General features: G+C 45.4%; 5 protein-coding genes across 6 annotated transcripts in view; 2 read left to right on the top strand and 3 right to left on the bottom strand.

Moving 5' to 3' along the window:
* Nucleotides 1-22,953, bottom strand: part of LOC124336387 (calcium uniporter protein, mitochondrial-like) — an 878,707-nt gene that overhangs the window by 402,483 nt on the left and 453,271 nt on the right. The window lies entirely within an intron of this gene.
* On the top strand, nt 153-2,298 carry LOC124336241 (aspartate aminotransferase, mitochondrial-like). The gene is made up of 7 exons (XM_046789967.1): nt 153-328; nt 437-596; nt 657-785; nt 858-1,079; nt 1,143-1,299; nt 1,370-1,785; nt 1,854-2,298. Exons 1-7 carry the CDS (start codon nt 246-248, stop codon nt 1,974-1,976), a joined length of 1,290 nt encoding a protein of 429 aa, XP_046645923.1. The 5' UTR covers nt 153-245; the 3' UTR covers nt 1,977-2,298.
* LOC124336491 lies at nt 2,120-3,421 on the bottom strand. Of its 2 annotated transcripts, none has more exons than XM_046790327.1 (3): nt 2,821-3,421; nt 2,570-2,763; nt 2,120-2,503 (listed from the first exon to the last, which is right to left on the bottom strand). In XM_046790327.1, exons 1-3 carry the CDS (start codon nt 3,090-3,092, stop codon nt 2,424-2,426), a joined length of 546 nt encoding a protein of 181 aa, XP_046646283.1. In that variant the 5' UTR covers nt 3,093-3,421; the 3' UTR covers nt 2,120-2,423. The 2 variants fall into 2 exon arrangements, with proteins under 2 accessions (XP_046646283.1, XP_046646284.1); XM_046790328.1 differs by having other exon boundaries at nt 2,602-2,763.
* On the bottom strand, nt 3,998-8,425 carry LOC124336274. Its single transcript, XM_046790017.1, has 8 exons — nt 7,758-8,425; nt 6,917-7,641; nt 6,246-6,281; nt 5,995-6,047; nt 5,707-5,757; nt 5,559-5,631; nt 5,445-5,493; nt 3,998-4,384 (listed from the first exon to the last, which is right to left on the bottom strand). Exons 1-8 carry the CDS (start codon nt 7,807-7,809, stop codon nt 4,230-4,232), a joined length of 1,194 nt encoding a protein of 397 aa, XP_046645973.1. The 5' UTR covers nt 7,810-8,425; the 3' UTR covers nt 3,998-4,229.
* Nucleotides 13,166-22,256, top strand: LOC124336680. Its single transcript, XM_046790466.1, has 13 exons — nt 13,166-13,661; nt 14,114-14,413; nt 14,503-16,093; nt 16,167-16,620; nt 17,057-17,077; nt 17,186-17,715; nt 17,821-18,248; nt 18,315-18,605; nt 18,749-18,802; nt 19,091-19,222; nt 19,296-19,646; nt 19,718-21,038; nt 21,125-22,256. Exons 1-13 carry the CDS (start codon nt 13,440-13,442, stop codon nt 21,373-21,375), a joined length of 5,946 nt encoding a protein of 1,981 aa, XP_046646422.1. The 5' UTR covers nt 13,166-13,439; the 3' UTR covers nt 21,376-22,256.

The following is a 22,953-nucleotide window of genomic DNA, read 5'->3' as shown; positions in this document are numbered from 1 at the left end:
GACATTCCCCTTAAATTGTCGATCAAATATAAATTACTTATTTCCCACTAAATTATTTTAACTCATGTTATAGAATTATGAAGATGATGAATAACCGAAAATGTTTTCATTAAAATTTTTCTCACCGACTACTTGACAATGCTGATGCTCAGCAGGAAATCCAGTCGGAGGAAATCACCAATTGCCAATTGCAGACGTGCAATTGTGTCCGGTTTCATACTTTCATTGGTTCCGGTCAGCACAACATGGCACTCATCTCGTCACTGAAATTTTTTTCGCCGTCAACTTTGACTACCGCCCAAAATGCTTTGTCCGTTTCGTCTAGAAAGTACGTATCGTATTTGTATAAATATCTGTGAAACATTGTTACCGTCCGTTACGGATGACCTTGTACGGCCTTGAATCTTCGATTACTTAACTTTCTTGGCAATTACAGTTCCTCATGGTGGAGTCATGTCGAGATGGGACCTCCTGACCCTATCTTGGGAGTAACTGAAGCCTTCAAGCGTGACACCAACCCCAAGAAAATGAACTTGGGTGTAGGAGCCTACCGAGATGACAATGGAAAACCATTCATCCTGCCATCTGTGAAATTGGTATTTCTGTGAGATTTGTTCATTATATTCCAATAGCTTAATTATAGTTATTATGTTCAGGCTGAAGAGGAAATCCAGAAGAAGAACATGGACAAGGAGTACTCGCCTATCTCCGGTAGTCCAGAATTCTGCAAAGCTACCATCAACCTTGCCCTTGGAGAGGACAATGAATGGACTAAGAATGGATTGGTCAGTTTTCACATGTGCCAACAAAGATGTTTTATAGTTATAAACAATTGCCTTTAAAAATTTTCATTGCAGAATGCTACTGTGCAAGGAATTTCAGGAACTGGTTCCCTCCGTATTGGTACTTCTTTCTTGTCTGCTTTTTTCCCTGGCAACAAAGACCTGTATATGCCAACACCCACATGGGGCAATCACGTTCCTCTGGCCAAGCACGCTGGTTTGGGAATTAAACAGTACCGATATTACGATCCCAAAACCTGTGGTTTCGATTTCCACGGGGCTCTGCAAGATATTGCTGTAAGTTGAAAAACTCTGGTTTCTACAATCTCACTCATACCTCATTATAATGATCAATTACAGAAAATTCCCGAACGTTCCATGATTCTTTTGCACGCTTGTGCTCATAATCCTACTGGAGTCGATCCCAAACCAGAGCAGTGGGCTGAAATGTCCAAAGTAATTAAGGAAAAGAAACTGTTTCCTTTCTTCGATATGGCCTACCAAGGATTTGCATCTGGTAAATTTACGCTTTGTCGATATTAAAAATTTATTTCAGAAATATTTTTACATTCTTTTGCATCTGTTAGGTGATATTGACAAAGATGCTACCCCAGTCAGGATGTTCTTGAAGGACGGACACCAGATCGCCCTTTCCCAATCGTACGCCAAAAACATGGGCTTGTACGGCGAACGTGCAGGAGCCTTCTCCCTTATCTGCAGCTCTAAAGAAGAAGCTGCTGCCACCATGTCGCAGCTGAAGATTATCATTCGTCCCATGTATTCTAACCCACCAGTCACTGGTGCAAGAATCGCTACAGAGATCCTTACAACCCCATCCATACGTTCTCAGTGGCTGAAGGATGTGAAAGGCATGGCCGATCGAATCATTTCAATGCGCCAACTTCTACGTTCCAACTTAGCTAAGGAAGGATCATCCAGAGACTGGGCACATATTACCGATCAGATCGGTATGTTCTGTTTCACTGGAATGGCACCTGCTCAGGTACGCTTTCAACTATTCTTATCTTATGTTAAATTCAGCTTTACTGATGCATTGTTTATCATTATTAGGTGGAGAAGTTGACCAAGGACTTTAGCGTTTACCTAACTAAGGATGGACGTATTTCAGTTGCTGGAATCACGTCAAAGAACGTTGAATACTTGGCGCACGCCATGCACCAAGTGACGAAATAAAAAGCTCCAAAATGTCCCTCCGATGATATTCTAGGATATGTAATCCTGTTTATCAGCTAGCTGCATCATAGTCAACTGTCGGATCACCACGTTATGGAGACCTGCAATCGCCCTTGGAACCCCCCACTCCTTAATGGATGTTATCCTTCCCGGTTATTATTTCCACTTGTTTACTTTAATGGTTATGGTAGTCCTCGAACTTTTAGCGATCGGAGAAGATAAGTCACCACTGGATGGGACATCCGAGTATATCTTTAATCTTATACAATTCTGTTCATGAATACAGATGGTGATAGTCTTGTCGGTTGACGACCCAACTAAACTCTCTGTGAATTCAATTTATTTTCTTTGATTGTACTTTTGAGACATGGGTAACGTTAATGATGTGTGATTAAATGTTAATTAATGTTTGTCGAGTATTCATGTAGTGAGGAAGGTTCTTCCACTTCAAGCTGTCGTCGATTGTAGTCGCCGACTTCGTGATTTGGGACGGCGGTTACCTTCTTCTACTTCCGCTCGTCTTGAACCTATTGAAGAACAGGTTGGATATAGGAAAGGTATTAAAGGTTTAATGGTATTGTTTTTAAACGAACTAAATTGACGCGCTGAAGCACGGTGACTGAACCTAGACGGTGTAGAATGTGGAACTGATGGTTTGGGTGTTGGAATAGCATTGCGGACGGAAGGTGCCGACGAACAACTCGTTGATCGAGTGTGTTGGCTTGCGCTAGGACGTGATCGTTCCAATCCGCCCCAGTCGAACTCTTCTTGCTCTACATGTTTCCATCTGGAATTTAATTAGTTGAAATTGAATTCTTATTGAATGAATTGCTAATTTAAGCACCTGTTGCGACAGGATTTAATGAGGAGTGTGATAATAGCTGCTGTTCCAGCTGTGATCCATGCGATGAGTAACCAGAGAAGAACGCCATCAACGCAGAGCACAACCGGACTAGATATATTGTTACTTTCAGCCGGTGTGACGGCTGGTGCTGTTCGATTGATGATGTTATTCGATAAACCGCCTCCTTGCATCCGAGTGGAATTCCGGGTATGAGCTTCGTAAAGGTTGGTTGTTGCAGCTGGATAGAAAGCGGCGATGGGTAATTTCGACATTGTAATGTAATCCTTTTTATTGATTCAACTGATATTCATAACTCCTCCAACTGAACCCCTTTGTGAAGCCAAAAACCAAACACCAAGTGAAATAAAGAAACACGAGCCCAACCAATTCTAACCGAAGACAGAACTCGACTGGACGTCCAAACGGTCTCGGCTTGAGAGGCAACCGTTCGCTCCTCAGCAGGGAGTAGTACCTGCTCTGCGTAAAAGAAGATTTCAAAGAAAGAGAAATGCTGTTGTTTTTCTTCTCAACAGCTTGTCCCGCAAGAGTGTTTAGAGCGCCAGCTGCTAATAGCCGAGCCCATGCAATGCGTACTAACTTGTGTTTTGGTGCTAGAAATAGGAAATAATCATCATAAATGGACTTATTTGTTGCAGCATCGTATTTCAGTCCCCCCGCCGGAGGCCTTTTTAAATAGTCAAAAGTCGCAACGGTTCATCTCAGCTGCAAATCCTCTTCATTCTTGTTCCCTTTTATAAGATTTCTATATCTCTTTTCAGTTTTTTGATAAAAAGCTTTGATTCAGGAAGGTTTTCCAGCCGGAGACCACCAACGACCTCCCAAGTATTCGCTTCCGAGTTAAGTAACATGACGTTGAAGGAAATGTACAGTGAATAAAAGGCAATGAAATGTAAAAAAAATTAACGTGAAAAATTCCCCTCATCTGTAGATGAAAGTGCAATAACATTTTCGCAGTCCATAAAACTTTACGAGCTATTGACGAATTCCTATGTTAAGCGTAACATTTTTACGATCGTTTGGTAATTAACATTATTTCTTTTTATTATCAGATCCATTTGGAAAATCTCAACGACGTGTTTTTATTATTAGCGCTCCAATCTTCCAAGAAATTTACCGGTACGTTTAAATTTTTTTTTTTGTAAATCTTAAAATGAAATTTCAATTTTTGTGTCTTGTATTTTCTGTTCGTCTCCCGTTGACAAAATAAGTGTATATGTTCCATTCTCTTGGAATTGAACTGAGAAAACAATTTGAGTCGAGTGGTAATGGTTAAAGAGTGGTTTGGGCGACGAAATCCGGGGCGGAAACAAGTGGGTAGAAGGGCGGCAGATTATTTTATTATTTATGATTGTTTCTTGAACAGTTGATTATTAAGGCATAGGTGCTGCTCATTGGCCGCGCAGAATCGGATGTTTGATTCGATTGCGATGCTTGCGTAATCGGTTTCCCTTCAGTTTGGCGTTGATCATGTGTTTGGCGAAACAGGAGGCTGCAATCCGATCGCATTCGCAAGTCATGTCGGCGCACCTGTCACCTGTTCTGACTGCAATTCAACACATTCAAAAGAAACAGAAATGATTACAGACAATGTCTGTCCGGCCACTGGGCGGATGCGACGGTAAGTGTGTCTAAAAAAAAAAAAACTTCTTGTCTCATTTATGTTACGGTAACGTGATTAAGAGTTTACAAATTCCCGTTAGGGATTTTGATCAAACAAATTGTCCAACACAATTTTCGGGAAACCACAAAAGTCTAAGATAGATAATCCTGTCACAATTTCATTTTAATTCTACCTGCGAGCTATGGGTTTTTGTTTGTTTCTCAAAGGTGTCGGACCTTTTGTTTGTTTCTAGATTTAGAAATAATTCCGGGAAATCAAAAATTTCCAATGCCGGAAAACAGATTTAAGACAAATGCGAATTCCCATTCTTTTGATTTTCTTAAATCGATTTGAACCAAAATTCCTGTAGAACTCCGTCGCTTCCATTCCATCTGTAGGGAGATGTGAACCGTTTTCTTTACGGTGTCGATGAAATTTGAATTTCACCGCGCGCTAAAAGTGCTACACGCTGTCGGAAATGTTATCCATCTGCTGCTGCTGCTGCTTGCGTTTACTATGCAAGTGTACGTCGGCGCCAGATGGCTGAGCTCCTCATCAAATTATACACGGCACTCACCTCCCTCCGGCTCCGATTATGCCCAAGTCGAAAGGTGAACGGTCGGAAGAAGGTGCTGGTGAACCATCAAAAACACACACACACTGGATGGTCCATCAACAACAGCATGTGTAAATCATTTATTCTCTAGACTCTTAGAAAAACGGGACTAGAGAAAGAATTTTTTTGGAGAGAATCGTGTCATTCGCTAGCGAAAGTGTGCGGGTTGACGTCATAGTCCCTACATATTTCATCTCAGTTTCCTTATTCCTTTTGTTTTTTAATAATTTTTTCTTTTTTTTTTCTCATTCTTTCACCAGCACTTTCTTCTTTTCTCTTATATGTTAACCGCCTTCGTCTGCCTCGACACTGGTTTTTGGATCTCTATTTCGAAAGCCGATTCGAAAAATTTTCCGATCGGAAAGAAAATTTGATTTTTATACGTACGGCAGTAAGCTTGTTTCCGGTCCTCTACCCATCGCCAAGCATAGTTAACCTAAAAGGTAAAAAAAAATTAATTAAATTCATTTAAATCTAATACGCGTAGTGGAATGATTTTACTGAATATGGAGTCTGGAAAATGCCTTTGCATGGAAGTCTTTCCACGTCACCGTAACATTTATCGTGAGTCATGCTGGAAAGAGAGATCAAACGATTAAATGATTGCGTCGTATTATATCAGATTAAGATAATTAATTATGCAAATTACCAGCATTGGTCAATGTTGTCTAGCGCCGGTCCCATACCACCAGATCCGCACCTGCAATTAATGAATTAACCGAAATCACGATTTTAAAACGTTTCAAATGCCATCTAGTAGTCGAGTATGAAACCGCGACGAAAAGAAAAGGTCGTGATTGTAACAAATTGATTTCCGATCCAATTAAAAATGAATCAAGGGGTGACCATGGAAATCAATTAGTTTGGAAAGGAAATGCGACGAAGAAACCCGAGATTCGTTTAGAAAGTTTATTTTTAAAGAAAGATAATATCGTACCAATTTCCGTAGTAAAGTAGACGCAGAGGACTGGCGCGAGTGTAGAGGATCACCTTGAACATTTCAAAAAAGGTTATCGTTAATGGCCGTAACATTAGTCGTTCGTCCACCAAACTCTCTCTCATCAATTACCCTAATCTTTAAAAAAATTGAATTCAATCAAAATAAAGAAACTCTTGTAACGTTAGGAAGACAGAGCTACGGTAATGATAAGATGAAGGTCAACGAACACGTATAGAAAATATCCTTACCATGCCACCGAATTGAGGAATGCTGCGCCGCTCAACCTGCCAAAAGCATCAACACGTTATCGCTCGTCGTGGGGGTATCAAACAACAATAATAATAACACAACCCGTCCAACAAGTTTTCCGTCAGCCGGAAGGGTAAAAAGAAAAGACAAAAAGGCAAGAATGGATTAGAGTATAGAAGTTGTTTTTTCCATAGTAGATAACACTAATCACCCCCAGCTGCTGAGTAGCTAACGTGCTTGTGACACAGCCAATGGCATTCATTTTGTTTTTTTCCCCCTACAGAGCTGCAGGTGGATCAGAATTAGACCAAGACCGAAAAAAGATTCTCATTTTTGTTGAAATGAGCAAAGGGCGGATGGAATTGACATTCCTTTTATCTGGCCTAGCGTGACTGGGATTTCTGTCTATCCTCGTTTTTATTATTTTCTTCTTGTCCTCGACGCATAATGAACTTGTCGACGAGGAAATGACAGACATGTGGGTGACGGCAGACCTGACGTCACACGTACAAATCGAAATGGATAACGTTATTTTTCAAGAAACAAAAGATTTCCCCGTATACGTGTATTGTAACACGACATGCATTCATTAAGAAAGAAGTGCCAGAAATGTAGAAAAATGGAGTGAGAGGGTGTGAAAATGAAATTCAGGATCTTTGTGTTAGTGTACCATGGGTAAGTCGTTCATAATCATTTCTCCGTTGGTGATGACGAAAGGCGTTCGGGTTTGGACGACTTCGATGGTGGCCGACGTTTCCTCAGCCTCGCCATTAACTAATTGATTTCTCCTTCTTTGGCGGGTCAGGTTATCTCGCAGGAGCTGGGCCAGTTCGGCGGAAGAAACCGGAGAAGCCAGAGCAGTCGACGGAGGACTACCCCCTGGAATTTGAAATTGGCGCCTCGGATTATTATTACGGCGACTGATGGCCGATGATGGATGGGCCGCTGGCTCTTTTCGACGGAAGAATAAAGCTCTGCCTTCCGGTTGGTGGTGCTCTTGGGCCGTGCTCCGCAACACCCTAAGATGGATGTGAGAGTCGGCGAAGCGTGACCACGACTGGCCAGCAGTCAGGTTGTTATTTTCATCCGTCACTTCGTCCGACTTGATGGTTTTCCCCTCGCCGCTGTTGGACAAATCGCGGCCCTCGAGCGCGTCTGGATTCTCTTCCGGCCGCGCCAAGTACGACAGAATAACGGAAAGGAAAGCTTGTCGCTGGACCTGCAGCGATTCGGCGGCGACCAGCGCCGATGATGTCATGAACGATGACTCTGTTGACGTCGTCGTCGTCGTCGTCACAGTGCTGTTATTCCGGGCGTGCCCAATCCGCTTCACCAAATTACGAATCCTTCCCGATTCCGTTGTGTTGCTCCCTGCGACCGCCAACACCACCAGCACTGCAGCACATTAACACATTAAAAAGACCCCACAAAAATTGGTTTTTCTCAAATCATTTGAAACCAAAACAGAAAAGAATAACGATCATCGATCAAAAACAAAAATTCAAACTTACGTAAAATCGCGGATGTTAACCGCTTCTTTATCCTTGGACATTTGAACGGCATTCCGAATTGAAATGTCTTTTACTTCAAATTTCAGAAAAATATAACTTGCACTGCGAATGAAATATGTCGAGATCTGCTGGAGCGGCGGAAATCGACCACCAGTCACCACGGCGATCTGATGGCTTCTCTCTTCTGGAAATAAGAAACCCCCCAAAAGTTGGGAGCAGAGAGAAACGAAACAATAGCGAACGAGAAGAAACGTCCGATAGAAGGAAAAGCAGCGCGTCTCTACCGGTCCGTGAACTGAAAAACTGGAAAAAAAGGGGAAGAAAACAAACCCCAGCTTACAAAGGAGAAAGTGAAACCGACTGCATAGACACATACGACTATATTTGGTCATTGATCACACACCTAGTATACATAGTATGTATACGTGAACAAAAACAAAAAAAAATTGAGTAATTGCCAGACCGCTAAGGCGAAAGAGATGGGCATCGAAATTTTCTAATTTGGAAGGCGTAAGTGATTGCTAGTGCAGCACGTGACGAATAAAGGAGATTGTGTTGTGTGTGTTTTTTTCCTTCGGGCAGCAGGTTCCATTTGCGCATAGGAACTGGGGAAATATAGGTAACTAGGTGGATGCGGATGAGCGGATATCCCGTTATGAAATTAATTTTTTCCAACGTCCGTAGAAAAGGTGTGCGGATGAAATTTGTGTAGTAATTAATTTCACTTTTCAATTATTAATCGATTGATCATTAGGTTAACAAGAATATCGAATGGAATAACTTTCTAGGCAATTGTGAAAATAAGTCGAATCACGGATACCAGTTTTCGGGAAATCAATTCCGCGTTTGATTTGAGCTCAATTTTTGTTTCTTAACCAAAAGAGAAATTATCATTTTGGTTGTGTACATATGCAACAACGACGTAAATTCTCAACAAACTTTCTCTTGGAAAAATAAGAAAAAAAAGCAACTGGGTCCTCTCTCCGATTTCTCCTGGCTGACTTTTATTCTTTTGGCAGAAAGTGACGTTGTTTAGGTGCGTCGCGTTGGCACAAATACCCTCATTCCCGGGGGTTGGAAGAGAGATAGCACTAGAAAATAAAAGTGCTCCGACAAGAAATCTTAGACATTATTTGACTTTCCCTTTTTCTTTCTTGTGGCGGCCGCAATTTGAATAAGTCCCGATTGTGCGTTTAAGGGGGGATTGATAAAATTTCACGTGACATTTTCTTATTCACCAAATTTGATATTTTCCCCTTTTTATTTTCAGGGCATTGACCACTGGAATTTTTTTGGCAGAGCGTTTTGGCTAAAGGCTTCGTGAAACAGCAACACTCGAATGATGGCCTCGAGGATACGCAGACACCACTCACGCAAGAGCAGAGGGTGCGGCACGCCATTCATCCGGATAGCGGGAGGAATGTTTTCACGAGCAGACCACGCCAGGTGTAAAGAAAAAAGAAAAAAATCAAAATGTTGTTGAACCATCTGTCGGAATCAATTTCAAATGGGTAAAAATAAAAAGTTCAACCGTATTCACGCTTGGTCGCATTGAATAACATCGAAAACATTTTACTGGTTATTATCTTTGTGGAGATTGTACACATACTTAATTCTAAATTTTTGAGTTGCTGTTGTTGTCCGCTCCGGGGTTACACACCGTATCAATAAGCAACAACCGGATGCAACAACAACAACAACCGCTTAGCCGTATATAGTAATAATAATCATTATTTTTATTTTTTTTCACGAGACGCGGCGTGCAGAATGCTTTTGTCTCGGCTCTTTTATATACGTGGCTGTTCCACCATGACCATTTGTTCCAGCCATTCAATTCTGATTATATCAGGCTAGCTTGTTTATTTGAATATCACACACACATATCTCCCATGTTTAGTTCACGGCGTCAATGTCCAGCTGCCCAAACAGTGATAGATTCACCATCAACGGTGAAAGATGGATCTCTTCTTCGTCCCTCTGGGCCCAACAACCTAAACTGTAAAAACGTGAAAGACCAAAAATACTGGGAGGATTATTATTTATTTATTTTTTTTTTCTGTGCTGCTGGCTGAGCCTCCTGATGAAGCTATAGCTCCTAGCTAGACTACGAAGGGGGGAAAAAATCCGGTAAATTTTTGGCACGACGACAAAGAGCTCCCTCTTCTTCTTAGCACCGACTTATTTCAGTCCACCTCTTGAACTCGACTCTTTTTGTCACGCGTGAGCCATTAGGCGCGAGGAGACGAGGAAAATATATACACTCGAGGAGGAGGGGAGTGAGGGAAACAGTCGGCAGTAAGGAACAAGATCACGTCGGGTCTTTGCGGTCGTTCTTCTGTCTCTCCCGAGCGTTTCGTGTTGTCATTTTCTTCCAATTGAAAAATCTACCGAGCCAGCCACCACCGCCAACCGAAAAACATTTCTTTTGTGGTATATTTTATTATTCACTACGGTTCATTTTTTTTGTTTTCCAGCTCGTATTTTTCTTTTTATTTATTTTTTGTCGTGACATTTTGTTCAACACAAAATAAAATCTGGCAATCACACAGAGTTGAATTGATCACCGGTAGGTGGCTCTGCACGTGGTCAAAAGTTTGACGTTTGGCTGGGGCATGGAGAAAAAAAAATAAGTTTCTCATTTCTCCTTCGGGCTTGCGCTGGTAGTGCAGCTGGAATATAAAGGAAAAGAGGGGAAAAAGAAGAAGAAGAAGAAGAAAAAAAGGTGGGCTTGTTTCTAGCTGCACCGGGTGTAAATGCTGTGCTGTCATGTAAAAAGGAAAGAAAAGCCCTGCGGATTTGGAAACTCGACCGTGTTTGCAATCAGAGAGTCTCAGACTTCTCTCTCCAACTGTGTGTGTTGTGAGCTCCGAGTGTCCGGCAGCGGAGTAATTAGACGCTCCGAGTTGCTGGCTCTGTTAAAAGACGAGCTGCTGTGTGTGGTGTTGAAGAAGAAGAAGAAGAAGAAAAGGGTGTTCTCTCGTTCGTTCGTTCGTGCCAGTCACGGCACACACACAAGACTGTGTGGAAAAGAAGAAAACGGCGTGGATATGACATTGATTTTGTGGTGGAAAACTAATCAGAGAATGACGAAGGCAGCAACCGATCGAGTTGACTGACGCCGAAGGTATCATTGAACATTTTTATCGACAAAAGATTAGCTTCTGTGTGTGTTGTTTGGCCTTTTTTGATTTCCAGTTTATCTCTTTTCGGTCAATTGTGTTTGCCCTGGGTCCAACGCCTCCCTCCCTATCCCTTCTCAAGAATTTGGACTATTTCTACAGGGGGTTCAGCGTCCCTTTTGGAAAAATCAGTGCATTGAACTCTTTTTTGCTTACACAAACTTAATTGCTCGTTCTGGATGTGCATTCTCATGGCTGTCATCTCTTTCGCTGGATGTCAGCCTGATGGCTGCACACTTCTGCTCGAGCTGCAATCAATACCCACCAATCCCTTGCATGGCCCACCGTGTGTGTCACAGCAGTAAGGCCCTGACTCCTGGCAGTGCTGAAATCGCTCATGCAAGAGTGATGTCACCCTCCTTGATTGGTGACTTAGCCACTGCGATCCAGGGCAATCAGTGGGGTGTGGTGGCCAATTGAGCCTGTTCGCAGCCATTCCCTTATCTTGTCTGACTTTTTATTTGTCCCCCCCATTAAAGGTAATCCATACTTGGGCAATCTCCACCCTGCATTTTTACGATCGTGATGTTCGTCGTCTGTGCCATTGTGTATATGGCTCGCGACATGAGCTTATCGATCCATCACTGATAGCTTCGGAAAATCTGGTCACATTGTGGCCGGGCACACGATATGTGCATGTTTTTCTCAGAGATGGGAGGGAGCGATTTGACCAAAATACGGGTACACAATAAGACTACCTGCTGTAGGTAGGACCCGTGATGGGACCTTATTCCACTCGGCCACCCACGCCACCCTAACTACCCACCCACCGGTCCACAACAACCACACATATACGAGCCTGCTACTACTACCACCTCCTTGTTTTTTTTTTTAAATTTATTTCGGGTATAACGGGCAGTGGGGCTTTGGCCCGAATTCATCCGTGCGCAGTGGAACTTCCGGATGGCTCGAACTTGCAACATAAGTTTAGTGTGTAGCTTGTTGTTTTTTATGTTTCTTTTGTGAAAGAAAAACAACTACGTCACTGAATGGAGCTACAAAACAACTTTTTCCTATATTCCCCACATCACGATGTGGCCTTAGAGCTCACATGTCCAGCACATGTTTGGTTTTTTTTCGGGGCCCTTATTCATTTTTTAAAAACCCACGTCCATTTTTTTTCGGGGGGTATTTTTTCTTATTCGTTTACAGCGCGAAAAGATAAAATAAAAGAAAAACCGCACAGTTTAACAGCTCCCCTGTCCTTCTGGGCTACCCGGCGGTGGTAAAGAATCGAAGAAGAACCAGACTGACCAGTTTTTTTTTTAACATTTTTATTTTTGTTCTTGTTGTGGGGATTCTGATGATGTGAAAAACTATTAACATATTTCTCTATCCGTTTTGTGTTTACAACAGGTTGACGTTTGTCTGGGGAGCTCCAGGAATTGCAACATTGGATAACAAGGAAGACTGTCAAATTTAAGCTCTATCGACTAGTGAAAACTGAAACAGACAAAAGTTTTGAACGAGAAAAAGAAGAAGAAGCTCAGAGATGTCATCGTCCGTTCGGGCCGAGTTTATGAGCCGGCCCGGTCGCCATGTTAACAATTCCGCCCTGCAACCACAACAACACGGTCAACATCGTGATAAGGTGAAAAGTTTGAATCGATTGTTTTTTTTGTTTTTTTTTAGTTTTTCTTTAATGTCTAGTCCCCTCCCCCTTACACACTTTCACTATTCTTTAATTACAAAATTAAATCCCCCCAAAAAGAAGCGTCTGTGACGTCACACGACGCTTCGTGAAACCGTTGGGGGGGTCTTGATCAAATCGAATCACACGGATGGCCTCTCTTTTCTCTAGATGTCGGCTGTCTCCCGTCCATGTTATTCATTTGATGGATAACGAGCGCGTTGTAAAAGCGCAGGGAACTTTTTTGCTTTTTATTTACACGCTCAGCTGCCGTGATTGGGCCATTGTTTACGCGCGGACCATTTTTGCGTTGTGTACCCACGAATGTAAGAAGAAGAAGGAGACGCATTTTATGTTTTCTTTCCTATTGGACGGCGCGGCGCCCTGACCTCAAAACCGTAACGCTTGACTTGAGTCAACGGACGACGGTTGCCTAGTGGCGGTGTCGTCGCCAGGCGTCGCGGTCCACTTGGCATTGTCAAGAAACGCCTCGTTGAATTCAAAGAAGAAAAACAAATAAAAAAAAAAAGGACAAAGCTGAAATTTTTATTTTTGTAGATGGAAGAAAAGAAAAGATTCGGAATCAAACAGGAAACTTAAACGGAAAGTGGGCGGAGTTCATTAATTATTTTTTTATTTTCCTTCATGTAAATTTTCAAGTTTCTTTTTTTCTTTTCCTAATCGATAGAAAATGTAGACAATCTTTTCATTTTATTTCTAGTCTAGCCTCAGCTCTTCAAACAGAATCTCGTGGCTCCGATATTGACACATTCTTTGATAAAAGTGTACATGTACCAGATCTGTGTGTGTTTCTGTCAATAGCCGCTGGGGGGAAAAAAGATTAAAAGGACTCACGTGCGGTGGGCCGGGGGGATGACTATCGGACGCTACGAAATCAACAGCAGTCGAACATTCGTTCCGCCAACGAGATGGTGTTCGTGGTTGGTTTCTTTGTTCCAATCACCTTCGAGTGCTTCCATAGTTGGCCAACCTCCTCCTCAGACTACTCCTGGGAAGAGTTTCTCTTCCAACATCCAACTCGTCAGTCACCGTTGCCTCGGTCCAGCTGAACAGTCGACGATATTGCACACACGTGTTAGTTTTCTTTTATTCAACTTAAATCTACCGAAAATAAGTTTCAGTTTTTTTCCTCTTATCTCTTATTTTTCCTTTTGGAATAAATTATTGACATCTGGATCGTTGCGCAAGTCCGAATCTTTCTCCTTTGAGGCCCTTTCTTTTTATCGCTCTACTCCAGCTGGTTTTTATCACAGAACAAAATTTTTTTGCCCAGCTCCATGTTGGTGTAGTAGTAGCGGTGACGTGCCTCCCATTTACCGTACGTTGCCCTAATCTGTGGAATTCCAGACTTTGTGTGTGTTTGTTTTTTTATATTTCTCCTTGCCTGGCCAGCCAGCAGGAGTTCTTGTGTGAAATCTAGTGGATATTTCGTGACTGCCGGATACTTTTTTTTTTGTCTTATTTGTGATCGGCTTCGATAGTAATTAGTGTGTGATGTTTTGGCTTCATTGATTTTTTCCAAACAGGGACGGCCGCTTAGCCAGCACTCTAACGGTGAGGACGGCCAACAGTCTGCCACGGCCAAAAGTGTCGTCGGGGCCAAAGTCTCTCAGCTGGCCCATCTCTTTCAGAGCCGCTCCAAGGAAGCAGAGGCGGCCATTCCAATAGCGACGACAACAACAACCATTTCGCCCAGCGCTGCTGCGGTTCCTCCAGTGTCTCCGACCTCGTCCGTCCCCGCTCCGCCGACTGCTGCCGTCGTTGGCGGCCGCACGAAACCGTCCAGCCGCAGCGAAACCGACAAGGAAACAGCGGCCCATCAGGACGTAAATAATAGAACGAGGCGCAATTATGTCGTGAACGACTGGTGGAAAAACAACGTTATCTTTTATTATTTTATTTTGTCTGGTTCCAGGTTCCGACGCTGGGCCCAACTGTCGTGCGGACGGAGAGCCAGTTGGCCCGGTTCAACACTGCCAGAGCTTTGTTCGAAAAGCTGGGCTTTGACGACAAGAAGTCGGATCCAGGGTCGAATAAGGGCGTCGAGAAGAGTTTGAGCGGGCGGTCCAGTCGGGTGGGCAGCGAAAGTTCCAGGCATTCGCATTACTCGTCGCGTTCGCCTTCGCCGCTGTCGACGGAGCGGCACCAATCGGCTCCCGGGATCCGGACGGGCCGCTCTCCGTCGCCCAGCGCGACTCCGGCGTCGGATCGCAACCGAGGCAGCTCGGTGGATGCGTTGCGCTCCACTCGGACGGAACGGAAGCCGCCGCCCACCAACGGCCACGAACACAAAATGGAAACGGTTCAAGTCCAGGTGGTCAACAAAGTGGCTATGCCTCCCAGCAAGCCCGAGCCGCCGGCCAAGACGGACAAGGCCCGAATCTCGAGCAAGGAGCTGATTGAGAAGCAGAAGAATTGGATCCAGCATTTCAAGGGCAGTTCCAAACCGGCACAGGTGCAGGTCCAGCAGAGTAAGCCGGCCTTGAACCAGGAGGCCATCAACCGGATCAACAGCGAAAAGAAGGGTCCTTCGCCTCTTCCGGCCAATTCGCCCATCAGCAATGAGAAGGAGAAAGAAGCCTGGGTCAAGGAACGGGCTGGATTACTCTCCGGATGGATGGCCTCGCCCGCCGTACCCCTTCCAGTCTCACCTACGCCTCCTGCCAACAACGTCTCTGAGTCCAGCAAAGAGAGCTCCTATTTCCTATCGGCCCGCCAACGCTTCGAGGCTCAGACCAAGTTGACGGAACGGGTCACCACCACCACCACCAGTATTTCTAGCACCACCACCACTTCGTCCAACCGGATACTGAACCAGTCGGCGGATAATCTCAATGAATCCTTTGAAATCCGGAGTAACAGCAGCAACAGTTCGCAGTCTGTTCGCACGGTGGAACTCAACGAGACGACCAGCCTCAACAAATCGTTCCGCTCGACGACGTCCGCCGAAACGCCGATTCCTTCCGTCGAGCTGGATAAGGAGGAGGAGGAGGAGGAGGATTGTAGCCGGAAAAATGGCGTCGGCGGAAGCGATTTGCTCAGCACGGACAGCGGCATCGTTGTCCTTGCCGTTGAAAACGTGACGACCGAGAAGGTGATCGAAGAAGCGCTGGACCGGATCGACTGTGAGAATCCCGTCTCTCCTCCACCTGCTTCCGTTCCTGCTGGCCAGGTTTCGTCTTCCCATCAGTCTGAGAAGGCGGCCTCGCTCAACAGCAGCCTCCAGGAAAACGAGGAGGTTTTCTACGACAATTCGGTGACCAGCGCCCGTTTCGACGAGTGGCAATTGCGTACGCCCACCCAGCTGGACGACTCGCCCGTCTTCAAGAGCGCCACTTTGGACTTCGACGCTCTCGTCTCGGACGGAGACGAAGCCAAGCAGCTGGAGCCCGACGACGAGGAACTCTTCCGCACCAGTTCCGAAATATCGGAAACGGATCTGTCGCCGCTCAGCAGTCCTCCGCCGGAATTCTGCAAAGAGCCAGTCAGTCCAGCACCTCCTCCCAGTACGTATTTCTTTTTTTTTAATTTGTTTTTCCATCCAGCGGATTAATTTTTTGGATTTTTCAATTATTCCAGTCATCGTTCAAACGAACAATGTTGAGGATGACTTTGAGGAGCCCGCCGCGCCCATCATTCTGGCGCCGACGGTTGTTGAAGGCACCAATCGTTACGTTCTCCAGCTGGAAGGTTTCTCCGACATGCTGGAATCTTCCGACGACACTGCCGTCGACAGCCTGGAGCCGGAGCTGGTGGAAATCGCCAGCACCCACGACCAATCGCATCCGGAATTGGAACTAGACGAGATTCAAATGTCTCCGGCCTTGGAACAGGAAGTCATGGTCGTTGTCATGCCCACCATTCCGCCCAATCAAGCGGCGGCGGAAGTGGATGAGCCAGCTGCGGAGGAAGAGAGCGAGATCTACCTCAGGCGGCCGCAGTTCCGCGTCGACGTGGAATCGTCGGATGTCGAATGCGATTCCGACGAACTTTTAATGACATCCGAAGAGGCCGACAGTCTCCTGAGTTCCAGGTAAATGAACTACGACTCGCTAAACAATTTTTAATTGCCCGAAATTATTCCGGCTGGGTTTTTTTGTTGGCTTCCACCACTGTGGTCCTCCCTGTGTTTTATTTTTGTTGTTGTTGGCAGTGGCCCGAATCTTCTTTTCTATTTGTAGCCTCTCCTTATATGTTTTTGGCATTAGTCTTTTTTTGATTTTTTTTACAAGTCGTCAATTTTTATCTTTTAACCTACTTATTTTTTTATTGTATTTTTCCTGTCGCTCCTGCCTCTCTCCCACCACGCAACGCTGCACGTTATTTCTGTACACACACACTGGAACTCTGGCCTTCCTATTCCGCACATTCGTCGTGGCGCACGCTCTTCCTTTTTCCGTTTAATTATTTCCACTTTTTTTTTGTTTTTTTCATTTTTGTAATTCAATTAAAAACTTGGCATCTCGCAGAATTTTGGAAAAACGTGTCAAGTGAGTTGTTGTTCCAGGAATTTTTTGTTTTATTTTTGTTGTTGTTGTTGTTTTTCGCCTCGACTCCCGCGTGAAATGACTCACATGTTGTTTTGCATTCCACTTTAGATCGGGGCAGACGGCGACCAACGCCCATGAAGGCGAGTCCATCTCCTTAGAGCCGGACAGTCTGGAACCGGCGCCCATCTGCGCCGGTGGCAACAGCGGCAAATTGCTGAACGCCAATCAGCCGACGACGACGATGGGCAACGTCAAGAGCAAATCGACGCTGGAAGATATCGATGAAGTGTCGGTGACCAATGTGACTGTCGCCGTGGCTGGCCCTTCCATTTTGGATCAGATGGCCGAAGACGTGCCCTGGGCCGACGACGATTCGTGGCAGGCCACCAACCAGCAGGACACGCCAATCCGTCAGGATGAAACGGACAAATCGGTGGCCCCAGTTGAAGATTCGTCCATGACAGGACCTTTCGTCGACGAGGATGGCGTCCATTACCTCCACGACGGCCATTATTGGCTGGAAATGCCCGGATTGCCACCGGCCGAAGAGACTCCTGTGCCTCTGATCATCACCAACGGCGAACCTGAGCCCAGGAGTCGAAACATTCGTGTCCGTTTCACCACCGATCCCATCCGAGGTGCGTTTTCGTGATTCATCCTGGAACGTGTCCAGTGTCTTGCCCATTTTGCAACGTTTTGAAATTTCTATTCTTGTCCCGTTTGTTTTTTTGACGCTTGCACAGTCTACAGCACATTCTCCGTCAACGATTACGACCGGCGTAATGAAGACGTTGACCCAGTTGCCGCATCGGCCGAGTACGAGCTGGAGAAACGGGTGGAAAAGATGGACGTGTTCCCCGTCGAGCTGATCAAGGGCCCCGAAGGATTGGGATTGAGCATCATCGGAATGGGCGTGGGTGCCGACGCTGGACTGGAGAAGCTCGGCATCTTTGTCAAGACGATCACGGACGGAGGAGCCGCGGCCCGCGACGGCCTCATCCAGGTCAACGACCAAATTATTCAGGTGGACGGCCAGTCGCTGGTCGGAGTGACTCAGGCTTACGCCGCTTCCGTCCTACGCAATACTTCCGGTCTAGTCCAGTTTCTCATTGGACGCGAGAATGATCCCCAAAACAGCGAAGTGGCCCAACTCATCCGCCAATCTGTCCAGGTGAAATTTTTTACAAATTTCGATATTCCAGTTTGAATTTTCTTAATTCCATTTAATCTCTCCCAGGCTGACCGTGAACGTGAAGATCGCCGTCGAGCCATGGAAGCCGAGTTGACACGTCATTTCATGAACAACGTGGCGGAAGAGCCTGACATGAGTTCTGGCGCCGGGCCACCGCCTTACGTAAGCGCCCCGCCATCTTATCACAGCAGCAATAGCGCCCCAGCATCTCTAGCGTCCAGCCATCCCGCACCAGCCTCGCCGGAAGCGAGCTTAGCTGTTGGTACCAATTCCATCCCAGGCGTCCTCAACGCCCAGGAGGAAAGTGTCCAGGTTCTTCAACAAAAGCTCAAAGAGGTTCAATATGAATTTTTAAATCAAATTCAAATTTCCCGCACTTTCACCGAACGAAACAAAAACAGTTCCCCCTTCAAACACGCCCCCTTTTTCTTACAATTACAATTATGTCTATTTAATTTATTGCCATGTGAATGACGCAGGCCGTGACCCGTTCCGTCAAAGCAGAAAGTGAACTGCTCAGCTTGAAAAAGCGGGTAAGGAACTAAACAAAAGATAGTGGTAGAAATAGATAGACGGGACAAGAAAAGTTAAAAATTGAGACTTTTTTTTCGTGGCCTTCGTGGCCTCTTAACAAACCACAAGGCCCTACGCGACGCACTTCCCTCCCTCCTTTTTGTTGTTGTTGTTTTGTGACGCTGATTGGCTACGGCATGATCTCAACAACACTCGAGACGTTTTTGACACAGACAGCACTTTTTTGAATTCCAGAATCTGTCATTTTTTTTCGCGGGTTTTTATTTATCCATTTTGTCTTCTTCCAGCTGACGGAATTGGAGGCCAACAGCCGACACCAGGAAGCCGAGTCCAGCAGTAACGTCCGAGAATACGAGCGAGCCTTGTCCGGTGTCCAGCAGGAAGTCACTGCCTACCAAACGGTCCTGGCCCAAACTCAGGTTGGTGGATGTTTTGTTCAATCATTGAAATTATTCCAGTGAAATTAATTGAACATTTGATTGATGAACACAGACCCAGTACAGCTCGCTGGAGGATAAATACAACAAGGCCAAGCAGATGATCCGGGGGATGCAGGAGCGGGAGCGAGAAGTGCTGCTGAAGGTGCGGCATCGTGAGGCCGGCTTCCACACGCTCCTCCAGGCCCTGCAGCATCGCATGCAGCTACTGGAACTTCATTTGGTTGAAGCCCAGAGAGCCGCCGGTTTGCCCGTCTCCATCCCACCTCCTCCGCCCAATCTGGGCGGACTCCTCTCTGTCGGATTTGTCGAAACTTCGCTGAGTGACGTCACAGACTTGTCCATCCTTGACAGCAGCCAGGCAGACTCGTCCCTGGCCGTTGAGCTTAAGGAAGAGCTGGACAGGGTAAGTCATCCATTGGAAATCATTTCCCCTCCTATGATGCAAATTTTTATTGCAAATTGTTGAAAATGTAGGTCATTCCTCCTCACGAGCCGCTGGACACATCAGCCGCCCGTGGACGGGCCGAATTGGCTTCCCGTGGCGGCATGGCCCTGCGTCAGTCGCCGTCCCAGGGACTCATCCGCCGATCCGGCTTGGGTGGAGGAGGCGCCAGCATGTCGTCGACGTCGTCTTTGGAACACAGTTTCATCGAAGAATCGTCGCGACTGGAAGTGGATTCGATGACGGAATCGACGGGTCACGACCGCTCTCAAGAATCCATCCAGTTCCACGAAGCTTTTTTTGCTTCCGCCTCCTCTACGACGACCAGCGCAGGTCGATCGGCCGTCACCAGTCGATCCCAACAGCAAGTCCAGCAAGTCTACTCGACCAGCTCTCAGCACCAACAACAATACTACCAACAACAACAACAGCAGCTACAACAGGAGGCCACCCAGCAGCTCCAGCAGCAGCAGCTTTTACAGATGCAGCAAATTCAACAGCAACAAGCCCAGCAACAAGCCCAGCAACAAGCCCAACAACAAGCCCAACAACAAGCCCAACAACAAGCCCAACAACAAGCCCAACAACAAGCCCAACAACAAGCCCAACAACAAGCCCAACAACAAGCCCAACTTCAGCAACAGCAACAACTCCAACTTCAACAACAGCAACAACAACAACAGCGTCACTACCACCACTCTGCCACCGTTTCGTCCGTCAAGGCTGAAGAGCTGCACCAGTCGACGACGACGTACTACCAGCAGCACGAGCACCAACATTTCACGACAACGAATAGCAGCGCCAATAGCGGCGGTTACGTCAACGTTCAGCAACAACAACAACACTCCCAACCGCCTCGTTCACTGCCACAACAACAACACGTCAACGAGCAACTGAAGCAGCTGCTGGCCGAGCGGGAATTCTTGAGGGAACATTCCAACGTCAACTCTGTCGGAAGCGGAGGAGAACCTCCGGTTGTTCCCAGTCGACTCCAGCCGGCCACTTCGTCCAACCGCAGTATGGGCCGATCAGTAGCGCCGGAACAGCAGAGGCCCGTCCCACCGCCCCATCAACCGCCCAACGTTTTTTATCCGGTTGGCAGTTCGGTACAAGACGGTCGGCCCGCCGCCCTGGATTCCCAGATGAGGGGCTCCATGCGCTCGAATCCGACCAGCGCGGCCGTCACTCCGGACGGCGGAGTGGTGCGGAGTAACAGCGCCAGTGGGATGACGGACTCGCTGACGTCGTCGATCGTGTCGATTTCGTCCAACTCGTCGTCGCACACTCCGTTCCAGCAGTCGCCCGTCTCGGACTGGAACGTGGAACACGTCGGCAATTGGCTGCGATCCATCGGTACGTTGAATTACTAAAAAAAAGTTGAGATCAAAACGAGCCAATTTGGATTTTGATTGTGTCGCATTTGCCCCTCCCCCAAACAGGATTGGAGACGTACGTTGTCCATTTCGCGGCCAACGGAGTGCGCGGCGAAGAGTTGTTGACGATGGAGTCGCCCCGGATCAAGTTACTAGTGCCGCAGGCGGCCGAAAGGGCCCGACTCAAGCACCGACTCAAGGAGCTCAGAGCGGCTGCCGACAAAGACAAACGCAACCGCGAACGGGAGCGCAAGGAAAGGGAAAAACTCCAGCGCAAAGCGGAGAAATTGGCCGAGAAAGCGTCCAGGAAAAAGTGAAAACGTCTTGGAGTTTTTTTACTTGACTTTGATTGGCAACTGACCAAAAAACAACAACAATTCTGATGGATGAAAAAGAAAGCGAAATATTATTATTGCATTCCAGCCCAACACCCAATCATTTTTTTTTTTCAATTAGATTTAAACAAAATTCGATGGGGCGGCAGCTGCCACTATTTTATTTAAAATTTCGTAATTTCTGCTTTAATTATTCGTCCCTATTATTTTGTTATTTGTAAGATTTTTTTTTTCTTTGAATGTCAACTTTTTTCCTTTCGTCTGTTTTTAAAATTGAATTGATTTTCGATGGATGTAGTGGAATGAATCAAATGTTTGTCCAAAATTTTTGCTAGCGAGATTATTGTCTTGATCTCCGCCTACTTTTAAAAAAACTAGATTGGTGTGTGCTCCTCCCACTCACCTTATCACGTGCAAATAACTTGTATAGTGTCAATTTGTTTCTCGTCTTTGTTTCGCTATTATTTTCTTCATTTCTTTCTATCTCTCTTAATGAGTTTGTGTATAACAGACTGGAATTGAACCCGGAAGAGATTCTCTTTCTGCAATTTACTTGACTCGACTCGTTCAAGATCAAAAACCCGGATGAGTTTATTTTGTTTTCAACTCGACTTTGAAATTTATTTAATTTCTTTTTTTTTTTTTCGTATGTGCGCTCTCTCTACCCTTTTGTGTGTGTGGTTTACGATGAATTAGCCGGCGCTCCGTTTGTTATTTTGTCGATGATGGATATATTCCTGCTCTCTCTCTCTCTCTCTCTATCCCACCCCCAAACTGTTTGTCTCTTCAACTCTTGAAATGAAAGAACAATTGTACAATTGGCATTCAGTGACGTTGTAATAATAAATGAAAAGGGTATTTTATCCGTCACCGTTATTTCATTCTAGAGGCCAATGTCACTTGATTTAAATATAGTTGCGGATGCTGCTAACAGATGGCGTTTTACTAGCAGACGACAGGAATACCAGTTTTTTTTTTGCTCTGTTCAAACTGAATACTGATTGTGATTGTCTATTTTTGCCTTCGTGCTATGTAATTACAACAAAAAAATCCAATAAACCGAAGCGAAGGTGTGTAAGGGACGCCATGGCGACCCGTAAACTGTCACCAGTGGCAACCAGCCATGGCCAGTAGCACCTACCGTATCAAATCAAATCAAATACTGATTGTGATTTGTGAAGTGTACAGATCTACAGAATGAAGGTGAGTGAACGATTGAACGTTGAATATGTGAAGCCGATTTGTCATGCATATCTATTGTTGAATTAGAATCTGCATTCTTATTGTGGACCAATTTTTTTAGATAATCACCCAAATCCTAAATCCAGTTGTCCTTCATGAGCAGCCTTCGTGTCTTCTCGGTGTGTGAAAAAGTGGTAAGTTTATAAACAGCTAATTTCTTATAGCTGAAATAATTCGTTCTCGTGGTAATTAGTTAGTTTTAGACTTAGTTTTGCATTTCTTTTGTAAAATCTTTTTTGCTTTGTCCAGTGGACAACAAACGGCTACCCAACAAACAATTGAATTGCTTTTGTGACTTTTCACTTTGCTTTTTTAGTT

Source organism: Daphnia pulicaria, chromosome 4 (genome assembly GCF_021234035.1).
Source record: "Daphnia pulicaria isolate SC F1-1A chromosome 4, SC_F0-13Bv2, whole genome shotgun sequence".
NCBI classification, from domain to species: domain Eukaryota; kingdom Metazoa; phylum Arthropoda; class Branchiopoda; order Diplostraca; family Daphniidae; genus Daphnia; species Daphnia pulicaria.
Note: the sequence above shows the minus strand (reverse complement) of the source record. Positions and strands in the feature narration are given on the sequence as shown.

Bases quoted from the DNA above. Each gene is read 5' to 3' on its own strand.
- LOC124336241 (XM_046789967.1), top strand. From the start codon at position 246: ATGGCACTCATCTCGTCACTGAAATTTTTTTCGCCGTCAACTTTGACT. The intron at 597-656 runs GTATTTCTGTGA...TATTATGTTCAG, and splicing joins TCCTGCCATCTGTGAAATTG to GCTGAAGAGGAAATCCAGAA. The intron at 786-857 runs GTCAGTTTTCAC...TTTTCATTGCAG, and splicing joins AATGGACTAAGAATGGATTG to AATGCTACTGTGCAAGGAAT.
- LOC124336491 (XM_046790327.1), bottom strand. From the start codon at position 3,092: ATGTCGAAATTACCCATCGCCGCTTTCTATCCAGCTGCAACAACCAAC. The intron at 2,764-2,820 runs GTGCTTAAATTA...ATTAAATTCCAG, and splicing joins ATTAAATCCTGTCGCAACAG to ATGGAAACATGTAGAGCAAG. The intron at 2,504-2,569 runs GTTCGTTTAAAA...GTTCTTCAATAG, and splicing joins TGCTTCAGCGCGTCAATTTA to GTTCAAGACGAGCGGAAGTA.
- LOC124336274 (XM_046790017.1), bottom strand. From the start codon at position 7,809: ATGCCGTTCAAATGTCCAAGGATAAAGAAGCGGTTAACATCCGCGATT. The intron at 7,642-7,757 runs GTAAGTTTGAAT...AATGTGCTGCAG, and splicing joins GTTAACATCCGCGATTTTAC to TGCTGGTGGTGTTGGCGGTC. The intron at 5,632-5,706 runs GTAATTTGCATA...CTCTCTTTCCAG, and splicing joins GACAACATTGACCAATGCTG to CATGACTCACGATAAATGTT.
- LOC124336680 (XM_046790466.1), top strand. From the start codon at position 13,440: ATGACTATCGGACGCTACGAAATCAACAGCAGTCGAACATTCGTTCCG. The intron at 16,094-16,166 runs GTACGTATTTCT...CAATTATTCCAG, and splicing joins CAGTCCAGCACCTCCTCCCA to TCATCGTTCAAACGAACAAT. The intron at 18,803-19,090 runs GTAAGGAACTAA...GTCTTCTTCCAG, and splicing joins TGCTCAGCTTGAAAAAGCGG to CTGACGGAATTGGAGGCCAA.